We start from the raw sequence: 16,074 nt of genomic DNA, 5'->3' as shown, positions 1-16,074 counted from the left end.
AGAATACAGGAAACTATTGTCACATATAATACACAACCAGTATCTATGGGAAATATCTGTAACTCCTTTAATGTTGCTGTAGGCCTCTTGGCAGCCTCTCAACCAATTTTCTTGTTTTCTGATCTATTTTGGAAGAACAACCAGTTCCTGGAAATGTCATTGTTATGCCATACTTTCTCCTCTTGTTGATGACCATCCTCATTAGGTTCCATGGTAGATCCAATGTCTTGGAAATTTTTGTGTGCCCTTCTATCTGATACCTTCCAACAATGAAATGCCTTGAATACTTTGGAAACTCTTCACAGACCAGGCCTATTGCTGTAAGAGGCAACTCAGAAAAATCCTAGTATAACTTCTGAACTTTATATGGCCTTGATCAGAGTCATTTTAATTGATGGCAGGCGTTTAATACTATTTTACCATCAGTTTGAATATAATTGATTAATTCTGAACACAGCCACATTCCTACTGACCAGCTAGTGTGCACGTTAAGCATATTATTGTGTGTTTTTTTAAATTATTTCTCTCTCCAAAGATTTCAGTTTGTTTTTTAATCGCACACATACACATATTATATTATATTAAGGGTGGGAAAAATTCTGAAGTGATTTATCTGATTTTTTTTGTTACATCTAAAAACATGGCATTTTAATAGGTATGTATAGCCTTTTTATATCTAATGTATACAGTGTAAAGGAAGTCTTTGACTTACAACCATTCATTTAGAGACCACTCAGTGTTACAGTGTTACTGAAAAAGGTGACTTGTGGCTAGTCCTCACATTTATGACCATTAGAGCATCTTCATGGGCACACAACCAAATTTAGGTGATTGGCAACTGGTGTGTATAATGGTTGCAGAATCCAATAGTTGCAGAATCCATGTGGCCACCGTTTGTGACCTTCCCTAACCAACAAGAAAATTGAAGGGGAGTGGGCAGGAGAAGCTAGGTTCACTTAACCATGGCAAAAAAGGTAAAATTCGGTGCAATTCACTTAACAACTGTCTTGCTCAGCAATGATAATTCTTGTCTTAATTGTGGTTTTAAGTTGATTATTACCTACATCCGTGATGGCGAATCTATGGCATGCATGCCGGAAGTGGCACGCAGAGCCATGTGTCTGGGCAGTTCTAGCATGCTGGGCAGCTGGTTTTAACATGTGCAGGAGTGCTGGAAATTGGAAAAGCATCTGCCTGGTCCGCATGCGCATGCTGGGAAGATGATTTTCCTGTTTCTGGCACACGCATTTGCACCAGCCACCTGGTTTACAATTTCTGGCATGTATGTACGCATGAAGACCAGTTGTCCAGAGCGCATGTGCATGCTGGAAATCGGAAGTTCATGTTCCTGCTGTGCACATGCTGTTATGTCCTCCTCACCTCCATCCGAACGATGGCTTAATTAGCCGGCTCTTATCAGCTCTGGCAGCAAAAAAGCCAGCGTCTGCGAAGAGCCCTCATTGGCTGCCAAGACGCTGGTGAGTCACAACCTCCAGCTCTAGTCAACCTGTGGATTTGCCTGATACAAAGAGACACACCAGCTCTCACTGTCTTTTATATCCTGTGGCTCCATTTATTATTATTTATTTTATTTTATTTGATTGTTGTTCTCTTCTCTCCTGCCTACGAAACCTGGGATTGAGCCAAGCCTGATTGCTGTCATCTGGGTCTACAGGCGTGGCCTGGGGGGGGGTCAGGAGAAGGAGGCCTCATTATCTCTTTCGCTTGGCCTGCTTCTGGCTCCTGGAGCTGATCCAGGGAGGCCGGTGCTTCCGAGGTAAGTCCTGATGGCCCTTCCCCCTCACTGTCCAAATCACTTTCTGGCAGCAGGCCCGGCTCCAAGGCACTTTCGGGCATGGGGCCAAGTTCGGAGGCAGGAGCCACAACACATGCGCATGTGTGCACGTTCCCTTTCAGCACTCTGTTCCAAAAAGGTTTTCCCAACATTGACCTACATCAGTGGTTCCCAACCAGTGTGCCGCGGCACTAAGGGGTGCCGTGAGATCTTTTGAGGGTGCCGGGAACTTTTGAGCTACGGAGATTTTAAATATCTATTTCCTTATAAGGGTGCCGGGAACTTTTGAAAGGCTTTCCAAGGGTGCCTCAAACAAGAAAAGGTTGTGCCTCAAACAAGAAAAGGTTGGGAACCACTGACCTACATCCTTCAAAACTGATTCAGAAGTAGTACTTGAATGTTTTTACAAGCACTTCTCAACCTCTTGGTTGCGAATTAAAAGTAGTCACATTCTTATTTCAAGTTTCTATGGAAGGCTGCTTTAAGGGGTTAACTGTTTAAAGCATGCCAGATTTGGAGCACTTCTTCCAGAAAATTTTCAGAACCTGCACAGAACTAATATGAACAGAGTTAGATATTTATGGGCCCCTGTGTTTACTAACTCATTATTTTGCCTTCCCAGATTCTGCTTTCCAATGTTTTTTTTTAAATCCCCTAGGTTAATTTGGTAAGGCTGTTATAAATTTAAACTTCTATACAAGCTAAGAACTATGAGGGAGTAGAGCAAGGGAGTTCCAGCTCATAAGATTGAAGAATGATAACTTTGTTTTATAATCTGTTTTCTTTATGAGCATAAAAGCTTTCTTTTTCTACTTGTTTTCTTTTGGGCTCTGCCACCAACAGTGAAATGATTGGGAGGGGAAAAATGTGTACCTATACCACATAGATCACACGTACACACACACACACACACACACACACACACACACACAGAGAGAGAGAGAGAGAGAGAGAGAGAGAGAGAGAGAGAGAGAGAGATTTTAAAGAGGAGTGTATTAAAAAACTAGTTTCAATAACAAGTTAATCTTAAGGGAATGTAAAAAAGGTGAATGTGTTAAAGTTAGTGACTAAGAGAAAAAAAAGTTTTAGATATATGTTTGGATGTTGGATATATGTTTTAGTAACTGAATGATTCCTAATGCATGATGCTCAGGTGAAAAAAACACAACATGGGAATGCCTTGGAATTTGAAGGACAGTTTGAGTGCTAAACTGGCTAAAAACCAGGAGACTATGAATTATAGTCCCACTTTGAGCATAAAATCTGGCTGCCATTGTCATATTTAAGGACAAACTACCATGCACTTTGGGCCAATCACCAGGAGTTCTAGTATCACTTTAGTCAGGAAAGCAGCTGGCTGATTTTGAGCCAGTCACCAGGAGGCTGTGAGTTCTAGTCAGTGGGAGGATTCAGCCAGTTCACACCACTTCGGGAGAACCGATTGTTAACTTTCTGAGCAGTTTAATTAACTGGTTGTTGGAAGAAATCATTAGAACAGAGAACCAGTTGTTAAATTATTTGAATCCCACCACTGGTTCTAGTCCCACTTTAGGCATTAGTCATGAAAACTGGCTGGATGATTTTGAGCCAATTACCAGGAAATTCTAGATTCTAGTCCCACTTTAAGTGTGAAATCTTGCTGCCATTGTCATATATAACAACAAAATGTCCTACTTAGGCATGAAAGCTGGCTGGGTGACTTTGGGCCCGTCCCTCCCTCTCAGCTCACAATATCAGGCTCACATGACAAGCCAGTTGGTCAATTCCTGTTGCAATCAATAGATGAACAAGAGATGAACTTTTTATTGATCCACCAAAAAGTGGACCCTGCACTTTGGGGGGGAAATGCTGTGGGAAGAATAACAAAAGATTAGGAACTCTTTCCATGAATCCCAGCCTACTCCCCCCCACATACTTTATCTCAGTGAAAACAACCAGTACTCTCTTTTAAAAACAAATATTCTGGGCATTTGCACTTGCCACTGTGTGCATACTTTATCATATGTTTTAATAATGACATTAATAAAAAAAAATTCTGCAGCCCCAGAGTTGGGAAAGTTCTGTGATCATACAATGAAGAACTAAAGCCTACTATACTGATTAAATATAATAAACACGTCTCCCCCAAAAGCATTTTTAGAGGCTTATGGTTGGAATTCTGCAATAAATCATTTAATATTTCTGCATTTTCTTTATTGTTTTATGGTTGGAAGTCTGCAATAAATCATTTAATATTTCTGCATTTCCTTTATTGTTTTATGAGGATTACATTACAGTAATATTAAGACTTGAGAAAGATCCTATAAGATGTGCAAAGTAAAGTTCAATATATTTGCTTAATGTGCACAGTAAAACATTGCCTGAAACATTAGCCATGAGGTTACAAAGGATTATATTATCTATAATTCATCCATATCAATCTAGATTGATAAAAAATAAAACAAGTATATGACAATATTTATGTGATGATTGATAGCAGGGCTATTACAGAAAATAAATTGGAATTGGCTGTTAATCTAGTTACATGCTGAAAAGGCCTTTGATAGGATTCAAATTAAATGTATAATGTATTCTAGTAAAGTTCGGCTTTTCACTGTCTTTTGTTCATTGTACAGTATTACAATTTAGTATCTCCACCTAGTGGCTACATTTATTAAAATCTGATTTGTTTCTCAGCCTATCAAGTTATATCATGGCACCCAACAAGGATATCTTATTTCCCCTAATCTTCAGTTTGGTTCTCATACCCTTAGTTTGTACATTAGATTGTCTCAAGGTATTGTGCATTGGCACTCAGCATTGAATATAAATTGTTCTTACATAAACTATTAAAGTTATGGCTAATGTCATAACCAAAATGGTTGAAACTCATAACAGAAATACAGTTTATACTCTGATTATATCATTAGCTGGAACAAATCTTTTTTTTTTTTTTTGGAACCTATTCTACCTCTAGATTACTATGTAGGATTAGGATTGCCAATTTTTTTAGAATACCTTTAAAATACTTGGGTTTAGTGAATACCTGTAATTTCATTAGATATAACAAAGTTAAAATTTTTGGGGGCAAGTTTAATGTTATGATTAATCTTAATTCTATCAGATATTAGACCTTTATATTAACATCTATATATTTTTGAATAAGATACATTTTGGAATGAGACTTTTTATGACTTTGGTCTACTTGGAATGTAAGCATGTAATATATATGAAATTGTGCCAGGTTTTAAAGTCCAGGTATATTTAAAATGATTCTTCATTTTCAACTTGGAAAAGTGCCAGGCGTGAAGTCTCAAGTGACAACAAATTACAAAATTGTAGGGTAGATTTTTAGTTTGAATATTGGGCCAAACAAATCAACACATTTGGAACAGTTGATTTCTAATTGTTATAAAATATTTTAGAAATAGTACAGTATGCTGAATATGACTCATAACAATATTTGTTTAGTGATACATGCAGGGCCAGATAGTCTAGCACTCTGTGAGGTAGTTGTAATTTTGCACAAGAATCAACAATTCAATTTTATGGGAAAATATAAAAAAAATTTACTATAAATTTTTACTATATACCTAAATTAGGGAGTAAAAACCTAGAATATCCAATTCTGAAGAATCAGTGGATCATGTCTGTAAATAGAATAGAATAGAATATAATTTTTTATTGGCCAAGTGTGATTGGACACACAAGGAATTTGTCTTGGTGCATATGCTCTCAGTGTACATACAAGAAAAGATATGTTCATCAAGGTACAACATTTACAACACAATTGATGATCAATATATCAATATAAATCACAAGGATTGCCAGCAACAAGTTATAGTCATACAGTCATAAGTGGAAAGAGATTGGCGATGGGAACTATGAAACGATTAATAGTAGTGCAAATTCAGTAAATAGTCTGACAGTGTTGAGGGAATTATTTGTTTAGCAGAGTGATGGCCTTTGGGAAAAAACTGTTCTTGTGTCTAGTTGTTCTGGTGTGCAGTGCTCTACCCTCGTTTTGAGGGTAGGAGTTGAAACAGTTTATGTCCAGGATGCGAGGGATCTGCAAATATTTTCACGGCCCTCTTCTTGATTCGTGAATAATAAATAAATAAATAAATAAATAAATAAATGTGAAATATATTTCTTAGGATTTAAAAATGTAGTTGATTCATTGAAATATTATTGTCTGTTGAATCACTTAAAGAAATGGTTAAAAGGGTGTGGACTTCAGATTTTATAATGTTGGCATTGGAAGAAATTTGAATGTTCTTGAGCTCAAATTCTGTTATCCAAAAAGTGAATTCATATCGTTGATGAATTTTGCATTCAGTTTTGGTCGCCACGATGTAAAAAAGATGCTGAGACTAAAGAGTGCAGAGAAGAGCAACAAAGATGATTAGGGGACTGGAGGCTAAAACATATGAAGAACGGTTGCAGGAACTGGGCATGGCTAGTTTAATAAAAAGAAGGACTAGGGGAGACATGATAGCAGTGTTCCAATATCTTAGGGGTTGCCACAAAGAAGAGGGAGTAGGGCTGTTCTCCAAAGCACCTGAGGGTAGACCAAGAAGCAGTGGGTGGAAACTGATCAAGGAGAGAAGCAACTTAGAACTAAGGAGAAATTTCCTGACAGTTAGAACAATTAATCAGTGGAACGACTTGCTTGCAGAAGTTGTGAATGCCCCAACACTGGAAATTTTTAAGAAGATGTTGGATAACCATCTGTCTGAGATGGTGTAGGGTTTCCTGCCTGGGCAGGGGGTTGGACTAGAAGGCCTCCAAGGTCCCTTCCAACTCTGTTGTTGTTATTATTATTATTATTTATGCTTACATTTTGTATTTAAAACAGCATTTTACAAGACTAATAAAAGGTAACAATTGTTCATAATTTTTTATAAATTCTTTAAATCAATAATATTTATTTTTAGGTTGACATACTGCTGTCATACATGTCATAGTAGTTTATCATGGGTATAATGATGTTTCTAAACAGGAAGACAACTATAGTAAACTATATTACCAGGAAATTGTGGCTTCACAGTAGTTGTTTCTTTTTGAACTGCTTTGAGAACATTCCTGAATTTATATCCGCGAAGATTAGGTCTCCTGCAACCTTAGTTAACCTGAGAACTTCAAAAGGTTCACCTGTATTATTAAAAAAAACAACAGCTATTATATCCAACCAAATCTTTGTAAAATATGCTCTGCTATTGGCTCCAAGCACAAGTGGTTTGTGATTAACTGTTGAAGAATGTGTTAGTTGCTTATTTGCTCCAATCTAACAATGCCCTTGGTTTCATAGCATCTGTTCTATCTATGTCAAAGTTTACAAATGGATTCATTTGGTTAAAGGAAAAAATTTCAGCAATATTGAACTGTAAGTCAAGTTCAAGAAGGGGAAGGCATTTTTTCCATCTTGTTTTGATTCTTCTGCCTAGAGAAATCTATTACAACCTTTATTTTTCCATGCCCATAATTAATTTTGAACTAGCATTCCTACTAAGCTCATCCTTTTGATGCTGCATGGTTACTGAAGTCTTGCTGCTGCTTGGTTTCAGTCATCCGTACTAGGCTCCTGTCAGTCTCTATCACCATCAAACGTCTGATGCCTGATTATAGCCCAGGGAGCTTTGATGGCAAGTTCAGCCAAGTTTTCTTTTATAGCGGGTTATGCACAAGGGATGACAAGCTACTGTTGAGTTACATAGGTACCTTACTCAGCTGACTTATGAACGAGTCATTTTCATGCACATTGTTCCATGACATCAGGGGTGTCAAACTTACGGGCCGAATGCATCATATGCTGGCCACGCCCACCTCTGTTTTATCGAATGGGAAAAAAGTTGTGATACGTCACATGACAATAACATAACAACGCGAGTTTGACACCCCTTGATTACATGCACGCACAAATGCCTCTACCTCTAAGGTTTATTTTTTTATTTATTAAATTTATATGCCATCCTTCTCACTGTTGCAACAACTCTGGGTGGCGTACAAAGTGATAAAAAAGATAATGTAAAAATGAATACAGCTAAGAGTCATTGAATAAAGATTAGAATAGGGGTCTTCTTTTTACATGATCACTCCCATTGGGGCCCCAAGCCAGCTGGTACAGCCAGATTTTAAGATTCTTCCAGTTGACTAAAACAGTGGGAGATGGATCTTCCGTCCTATGGGAGAATATTCTAAAGGTTAGTGATATTCCTAGCAGGAAAGGCTCTTCTCCTAGATCCTGCCAGTCAACATTCTTAGATAGATGGGATCCCATAGTAGGTTTCTTTTGTTGGAGTGATTGGGATAAAATAGGTCAATCCCATTGGGATGTGACTGTTTCTCAGATATTAAGATGGCCATATCTGAGCTTTTTAAAATGTTAGTAGATCTTAATATGTCTTATTCAAGGAAAAAAATTAAACTCTATTTGTTTTTCTGGACTCCACTGCATTATAGAAAAAGCTTGGGTAGATCATCATGGGATTAATGCTTCATTTAAACATATTTTTATACAAGATAATTGTTTCTTTTAGGGAGGAAGTCTTTGCATGTATTTAATCAACCATGAGGCAAGGTTTAATATTCTGATTTTTAAAAAACTGTAGCATTAGATGAAAATAGACATCTAAACGAAGAAACGTTTTTCTTCGTCTTTAGATAGACCTCCAAACGAATTTTCCTAAGACCTGTTAGTAGGTAGAAAAACTCAAAACTTGTCCTGCTACATTGGAATGATAAAAATATAACTCCAACTACTCAGTGGTTTATAGAATTTTCATTATTTGCAACATTAACACATTGCTTGTGTTATATATGAATTATAATGAAAGATGGTAAAGATTCACTAAAATAGTTCAGATTAATTCAGATTAACAGAGTTGGAAGGGACCTAGTCCAACCCCCTGCCAAGCAGGAGACCCTACACCATTTCTGACAAATCTCTTCTTGAAAGACTCAAGTGATGAAGCTCCCACAACTTTCAAAGGCAACTTCTGTTCCATTGATTGTTTGCTCTCACTGACAGAAAATTTCTCCTTATTTCCAGGTTGAATCTCTCCTTGGAATAATGGATGAGTTTCCATCCATTATTCCTTGTCTGGCCTTCGGGTGCTTTGGAAAACAGCTTTACCCCTTCCTCTCTGTGGCAACCCCTCAAATATTGGAATACTGCTATCATGTCTACCCTGGTCCTTCTCTTCACTAGACTAGCCATGCCATGTTCCTTCAACCATTCTTCATAGGTTTTAGTCTCCAGTCCCCAATCATCCTGATTTTATTTATTTTATTTATTTATTTTTATTTACCAACTTCTATTTTATTTCTTTTACTTACATTTTCTATATTGTGTGACATTTTACTTAGGGAGCAGAGGAAGTAAGGTTTGAACTATTCCCAATAATCGTTTGTTGTTATATTCCACCACTGTATTCCATTTTGAAATAGGGGATGCTTTCTCAAAGTAGACATTATTTTCTTGGACAGTGGAGTTGACTAGCTTTATTAGAGGTTGTTTCTAATAGTTCCCTCGGTTTAACTAACATTTTTGTAATGCCTACTTTTATAAGACTCACTTGTTCAGTATCTGATAGAATACTGAATGAGTTAATCAAGTTGGTCCTGAAGGAGTCTTCAAAAAAAATTCATAACTAGAGGTTTTCAAGAAGAGATTGGACAATCCTTTGTCCAGAATTGAATACAGACTTCTGCCTGATCAGGGGTTAGACTAGATGACCTCCAAAGATTCTTCCAACTCTGTTATTCTACTAAAACTCACTTGCTGTTGGAAGTCCAGGTGTCTTATTCAGGCTATCTCTGCTCAAGGACAGTGGTGATAGAACAATTTTGGACTTACTAAACTTTTATTCTTCAGAAAACTGACTTGCTGTGTGACATCCAGGTGGTTTATGAATGCTATCTCTACTCAAAGACAATGTTGACAGAATATCCTTGGAGTTATTAACTTTTGCGTTAATTGTTTTATAGTTAAATTTTAAAGTAGAAGAACTCCTATTTCCAAAATGAAGGGACTGACTCCCCCTGTGGGAAAAGTCTGTAATGGGAAGAGTTCAAACTTGTGTAAAAAAAAGGCCTTTATTTTAAACAGCATGCTGGCAATAGTAAGATGTTTGACAGAAAGGAGGGTATGTTTAGAGTTCTCCTGGATGGGGGAGCCAGTTATGAGGAACATCTTGTAAACTTGATTATATGTTGCGATTTTCTGTTTTCTTTGTATATTTTTAAAAAAATATTCCTTATAACCTCAGTTTATTTCTTTTCTTTTTAATCTTTCTTTCTTTTTTATGGTTAGAGATAATCTTTTATGGTTAGAGGGCATTTCCCTCTCCTGGTTCTTCAGATCTTTGCAATGAAATACGACAATCCTAATCCATGCTTGGCTCCTGGAAGAGATGTTGTTTAGGAATATAGGAGTAAGCATTTTTCACTGGTTTCAAGTTACACGCATTCACTTTTAAACCGTCATTGTATTGTGTTAGGATCAAGTATTTTCACACATCTCCCGGTTCAATCCCTGATTTTTTCAATGAAAGGCATTTTAATACTTGGAAACTTTGAGGATCCACTACCACTAATGTAAATAGTGTTGACATAGGTAGTAATAGAAATAGCACCTAGACTTACATATTACTTCATAGTGTTTTACAACACTCTAAGCGGTTTACAAATGTCAGCATGTTGCCCTAACAATCTGGGTCCTCATTTTATTGAACTTTGCAAGGATAGAATGCTGAGTAATCCTTGAACCGGTCAAGATCGAACTGCTGGCAGTCAGCAGTAAGTTAGCTTGTAATACTGCATTCTAAACCACTGTGTCCCCAAAGCTCCTCAGTGATCAATGCCTTGGTGGTGCAGTGGTTGGAATGCAGTACTGCAGGCTACTTTTTCTGACTGCAATTTGGCAGTTCGAATTTCACCAGGCTCAAGGTTGACTCAGCCTTCCATCCTTCTGAGGTCAGTAAAATGAGGACCCAGATTGGTGGGGGCAATATGCTAACTGTGAAGCAGTATATAAGTCTAAATGCTATTGCTATTGCTATCAGTGCAACTGATTTATAGAAGGCAACTTTACTTGGAAGGCATGAAAACTCATTGTGGGGAGCACCGTCAAATAAGCAATAGCTTATTGATTTATAAATCGTATGTGTTTAGTAATATCTAATGGTTTTCTTTTTGTGTGTGCAGGATCCAAACTATTGGATACAGGTGCATCATCTAGAACATAGCGATGGTGGAATCCTAGACAGCGATGACATTGTTCGTGACGTGGCTGATGACAAAGACAGAGTGAGTATTAATACTTCAAAGAAGACTATTTCTTGTATGTGAGCTGTGAGAAATTATTGATGCTAATATTGTATGAAGAACTGGAATACTTTACCTGAAAAGAAGGTAACATTGAATTTAAGACAGTCCAACTGAGTAGAAACCGTGTTTACTGGTTAACTGTATTTTCAGCAAATTTATCATGCTTCTCTTATTTTACAAATTAGTTGAGTAATAAGTCCTTTTTCCAGATAAATAAAGAATTGGGGAAAAAGAACATTTGAAACAAATAACTTAGAATTGACAAAGAGATCAGTTGCTAAGTAATATTTTTTATTTTTTTTATGATGATGCTTGTTCTAATTAAAATTATAAATAATCTGAAGGAACAATTAACAATGTGAGACAAACATTTAGAAGTTCTACTCCAAGCTGAATTTTCAAAAGAGAACTATAAAAATGTTATTTGGAAATGCGTACTTTAACAAGTACTTTAAGAATGCCTCTAAAACTTATTTTATTTCACTGCATTATATGATTAATATTTCTACAGCTACATTAAATATTCAACTTCAAATATACATTATCTTGGTAGAATGGAAAATCTTGACAAAACATTTTGATTATATTTCACAGGTATTTTGACATAGCGGATTTAATTTGACTATAGCTTGGAACTTGAAACATTATGATTATAAAAAAAAATAACCATTGTCATGCAGAAGTTTATTCAAGAAATTAGCTTATTAAATTATAAAAATGTATAAAATTTTCTATGATATTAAATGTTTTAAGACAATATTAAGCAATGTTATTATTAATATTATTTATTTGCCTCCCTATTTCGCTGTGGAACTACTCTAGACCAGGGGTCTCCAACCTTGGCAACTTTAAGGCTTTGCTGGCTGGGGAATTCTGGGAGGTGAAGTCCGCCAGCCTTAAAGTTGCCGAGGTTAGAGACCCCTGCTCTAGACAGCTTGTAACAATAAAAAGGAATAAATGAAGAGTGTAAACAGAAATAAAATAATAGAACAATAGAATAAACAATGAAAAAGAACACAAGGAAAAGAAAACATCAATATGATAACAAAACGATGGATGGGTAGAGAGCAGAGAGCAAGGAGTGTATGTGGAGTCTGCCCTCAATCCAGCAACTATTTCCAACATGGAATTCCCCCATCTGGTCCCCAGGCCAACCAGTAGAGCCAGATCTTCAAGCTCTTGCAGAAGGATAGAAGGGTGGAGATAGATCTTAGCTTAGACAGCAGGATGCTCCAAAGTGTGGGTGCTGCAGAAGAGAAGGATCATCTTCAAGATCCTGATAGTCAAAATTCTTTGACTGATGGGATCCATAGTAGGCCCCCTCTGCAGTAGGATAGGCTTGTTCTAGCGGGACAAGATGGTTCATTAGGTAGCTTGGACCTACGCCATTAAAGGCTTTAAAGTTCATAACCAACTCCTTGAACTGAATTTGGAAACCAACCAGTAACCAATGAAGCAAAGGTGTAATATGGGCCATCCTGGGGCCCCCAGAGATTGCTCTTGCTGCCGTGGTTTGCACCTGCTGAAACTTCCAAATGGACAGCCCCATTGAGCACACCGCAGAAGGGAGATGACCAGATCTTGAGTAACTGAGTGCAAGGAGGCCATGATCCAAGAAAGGTTGCATCTGGTGCACAAACCAGAGTTGTGCAAAAGCTCTACTAGTTATGCCTGCCTCCTGCTCTTTGAGTGCAATTCCATTCAGAACTAAGGATGATCCTGAGGTTCCATACACCCAAAGCCACTCAGTCTTGCCAGAGTTTAGTAAAAATCTGCTGTCCCTCATTCAAATCCCTAGAGCCCCCAGGCCTTGTGAAAGGGCAGATGCAGCCTTGCACATGGGTCACCATGTGTAGGATATTTAGGATAAGAGTCTTTTCTTAAACTTTTTTTTCACAATAATAGCCAAAACAGCTTCGTTGACTTGATATTTTTCAGAAAAATTGAATTTCATACTAGTTGGAATTCTGGTAGTTGACATTCTGGAATCTGGAAACATCAGATTAGGGAATTTTAATACAAAGCTTCTCTGGAATCTTTTTACCTTTCACTACAATATGTTCTTACCCAATAAATAATATTCCTGGGTTGCTACTTTTAAGGAATGATGGAAATTCCACCTTCTAAGGAAGACTGAGAATAAGTTTGATTATGAGAAACCATCATGTTCCCATCGTCTCTTACTGTCCCCTCATGTAGTGGTTGAGTAAAGAAATATTGGGAGTAGATTTGGATGCTAGGATTCGTGTGATCAACCTTTAATGTAGTGAGATAGATTTAGCTTTGTTGACTCCAAGTAGTATACACTTTAATGATAGATTAAAGTTCTTGTAGGCGGGAATCTTTTGATAGATTATCAGGAAAGGAAGTTAACTGCATTAATTTGCTCCTATCACTCCTCATCCCAGTTGCTTTTGAAGACCTGAAACTTTAGAAACACCAGATTTCAAAAGAACGTTTGACTAGCGAAACTATGAGTATTTAATATCAATGGCTTATTGATCATAATTCTTGAGTGCCTCAGCTTAAAATAGCAGCATTTGCATTAGTAGCCCAGAAACCTGTCAGATAATCGAGGCTCACCAGTTTCCTCCTCCTATTAAGCTTTGTTTCCTTTTTTCTGAAGGCAAAACTCTGTTGCAAAATCTTGGGTTGTTAGTCAGATGTGCAAGGCGCATAGTTAATATTTGTATTGATTGCCACCAGATAGCAATGAACTAGAAATTCAGGCTGGATTCTTGTTTCCTTAGAAGGCCTCTGACTGTCATGTTTGCCAGCTGCATACCTTTCTACGCCCACTGGCTTCTAATATTTTGGTCATTCCCTTGTCATGAATGCTTTTAATCGTGCTTTATTAAACCTTAAGAATCGTCAGTTAGTTTGGACTTGTATACTCTGTCTTGGCGATTTTTCATGCAAGGTATTTAATAGCATGCTTTTTTTTTTTTTTTTTACAAATTGGCTAAAGCAGTGAATTCCCAATAGTTCTGGCTCTGTGGACTGGCAGTGGGTGGAAAAGATGGTGTTGTGCCTGGGTCCGCTGCTTCTAAAAGACTGTAGCATTCCTAATAATAAAATATTCATCATCATCATCATAAGTTCTTAAATTATTGTTTATTAAAGGTGCCATTAAAAAAGCAGAATATGCTTTCATTTTCTTATTTACAAGTTAAGAGTTCCACAGTCTATCAATGGCTAGAGAAAAGAAACAGAAGTTAGGAAGGAGGAGATATAAGAAAAGAAAACGTTGCTATGGAGAGAAGTTTATGACAATGTTATATACTATTATAAATCATATTGATAAATAGTTATATTATTAATATTGTAACGAATACCACAGATATGCAAACTATGAATTTTTAAAGAATTGTACCCAATTCACACACTGTTCAATGGAGATGAAAAGTACTATATATAAAACAGAAAAAAAAAAGAGGTTGCGTAGTCTAACTTATAACTTGTTGCATAGACAAGTTGCACAGTCATGTTTAAAGAAGCAGGAACAAATCGTTATTAGACCAAGAGGGAATAAACTGAATGTTTAAGTGGAAGTTGAGGCTATGGTGAGTGGAATCAGGTCTCAGAATGACCAAGGTTAGGAGAGCTTGTCTGATGAGATTTGGGGAAGAGTGGGTAATTCTTTGTGTTTTGTTGTTCTTATTAAGGTTAAGACTATAGTCTAAAGTTAAGCACAGCATAAAGCATAAGATAATAAATGGTACTTTGTTGTAGCACTTCCCTACAAGTTGCATTATATTGGTGGCATTGAAATAAACCAACCAATATTTAAAAAGGAACTGCTATAGAGATTCTCAGCAATTGGGCTTAGAAGGTGCTCTATTGATCTGGCACCTTACAGAGTCCACAGGTTGTCCACCTAATATCGCCAACCCTTAGACCAGTGATGGCGAACCTTTTTGGCACCTGGAAGAGGAGCTGCCCAAGGCACATGCCCACGCCCAAAAATAAACTTCCAGTTTCAGCTACTCTTCCGGATTTCTGAAGCACATGTGTACACAATGATCAGCTGGGTTGACATGCATGGTCACGCAGGAAAATGGAAGACCAACTCTTCTAGTTTCCAGTATGGCTGCATGCAAAAAGGCAAGCTGATCGTTGCTCGTGCATGTGTGCCAGAAACCCGGAAGAGGAATGGTTGACGGTGCACATGCCAGGCGACATGGCTCCATGTGCCATTTTGGGCATGCATGCCATAGGTTCGCCATCACGGCCCTACACCAAACAGTGGCAGAATCATCTGTCCTGAGACCTTAGACCATGGTAAGTTGATGAATTACAAATGATGGAGAGCTTCTATTTAGACATTTGAAGAACTGAAGGTAATGTTTATTCTAGGGTAGAGGTGATATTTAGTTTTGGTAGACAAGGGTCACAGCAAGCCGGCCAAATGCCATGGTGATATCAAATAAGGGTGAGAGAGATTCCCTGGGAGCTTGTTCTTTAAGTTAGGAGGGATAGTTTATGTTCTTATTTTTGAAGTTTTCCACCCCTAGTTTTATTTTTGTGATACAGTCGAAAGGCCTGAAGGGGTTTCCAAGTAGATTAAATACAGGTAGTCCTTGACTTACAATAATTCATTTAGTGACTGTTTGAAGTTACAATGGCACTGAAAAAAAGTGACTTATGACGATTTTTGACAGTTATGACCATTGCATCCCCATGGTCACATAATTTATATTTGGATGCTTGACAACTGACTTACATTTATGATTGTTGCAATGTTGTGTGAGATTGCCCCAGAATTCCCATTTATTGAAAAACAATTAAGCAAATTCTTTTTCCCCCTATTTATTCTGCTGCCAATTTGTTTAAAATGCTATGTTAAAATCTATGTTCTTAGATTAGTTGCATCTTCATATTTAATATATTTCCTAGTTTTTACTATTTAACAAATTGTAATGATGTTGTCTAATCAAAGTATAAGTAGTCCTTGACTTACAAAAGTTTGT

At 37.2% G+C, this 16,074-nt stretch overlaps 1 protein-coding gene across 10 annotated transcripts in view; it reads left to right on the top strand.

Moving 5' to 3' along the window:
* The window catches only part of PARD3 (par-3 family cell polarity regulator), a 734,935-nt gene that overhangs the window by 107,851 nt on the left and 611,010 nt on the right, over window positions 1–16,074 (top strand). For all 10 annotated transcript variants that reach the window (XM_058181713.1, XM_058181712.1, XM_058181707.1 and 7 more), the window contains exon 2: window positions 10,982–11,083. In XM_058181713.1, the coding sequence (XP_058037696.1) occupies window positions 10,982–11,083 (102 nt within the window). The remainder of the gene's footprint in view (window positions 1–10,981; window positions 11,084–16,074) is intronic.

This window comes from Ahaetulla prasina, chromosome 4 (assembly GCF_028640845.1).
Source record: "Ahaetulla prasina isolate Xishuangbanna chromosome 4, ASM2864084v1, whole genome shotgun sequence".
In the NCBI taxonomy this organism is placed as follows: Eukaryota; Metazoa; Chordata; class Lepidosauria; order Squamata; family Colubridae; genus Ahaetulla; species Ahaetulla prasina.
The sequence above is the reverse complement of the archived record's forward strand: the minus strand, read 5'-3'. Positions and strand labels throughout refer to the sequence as shown.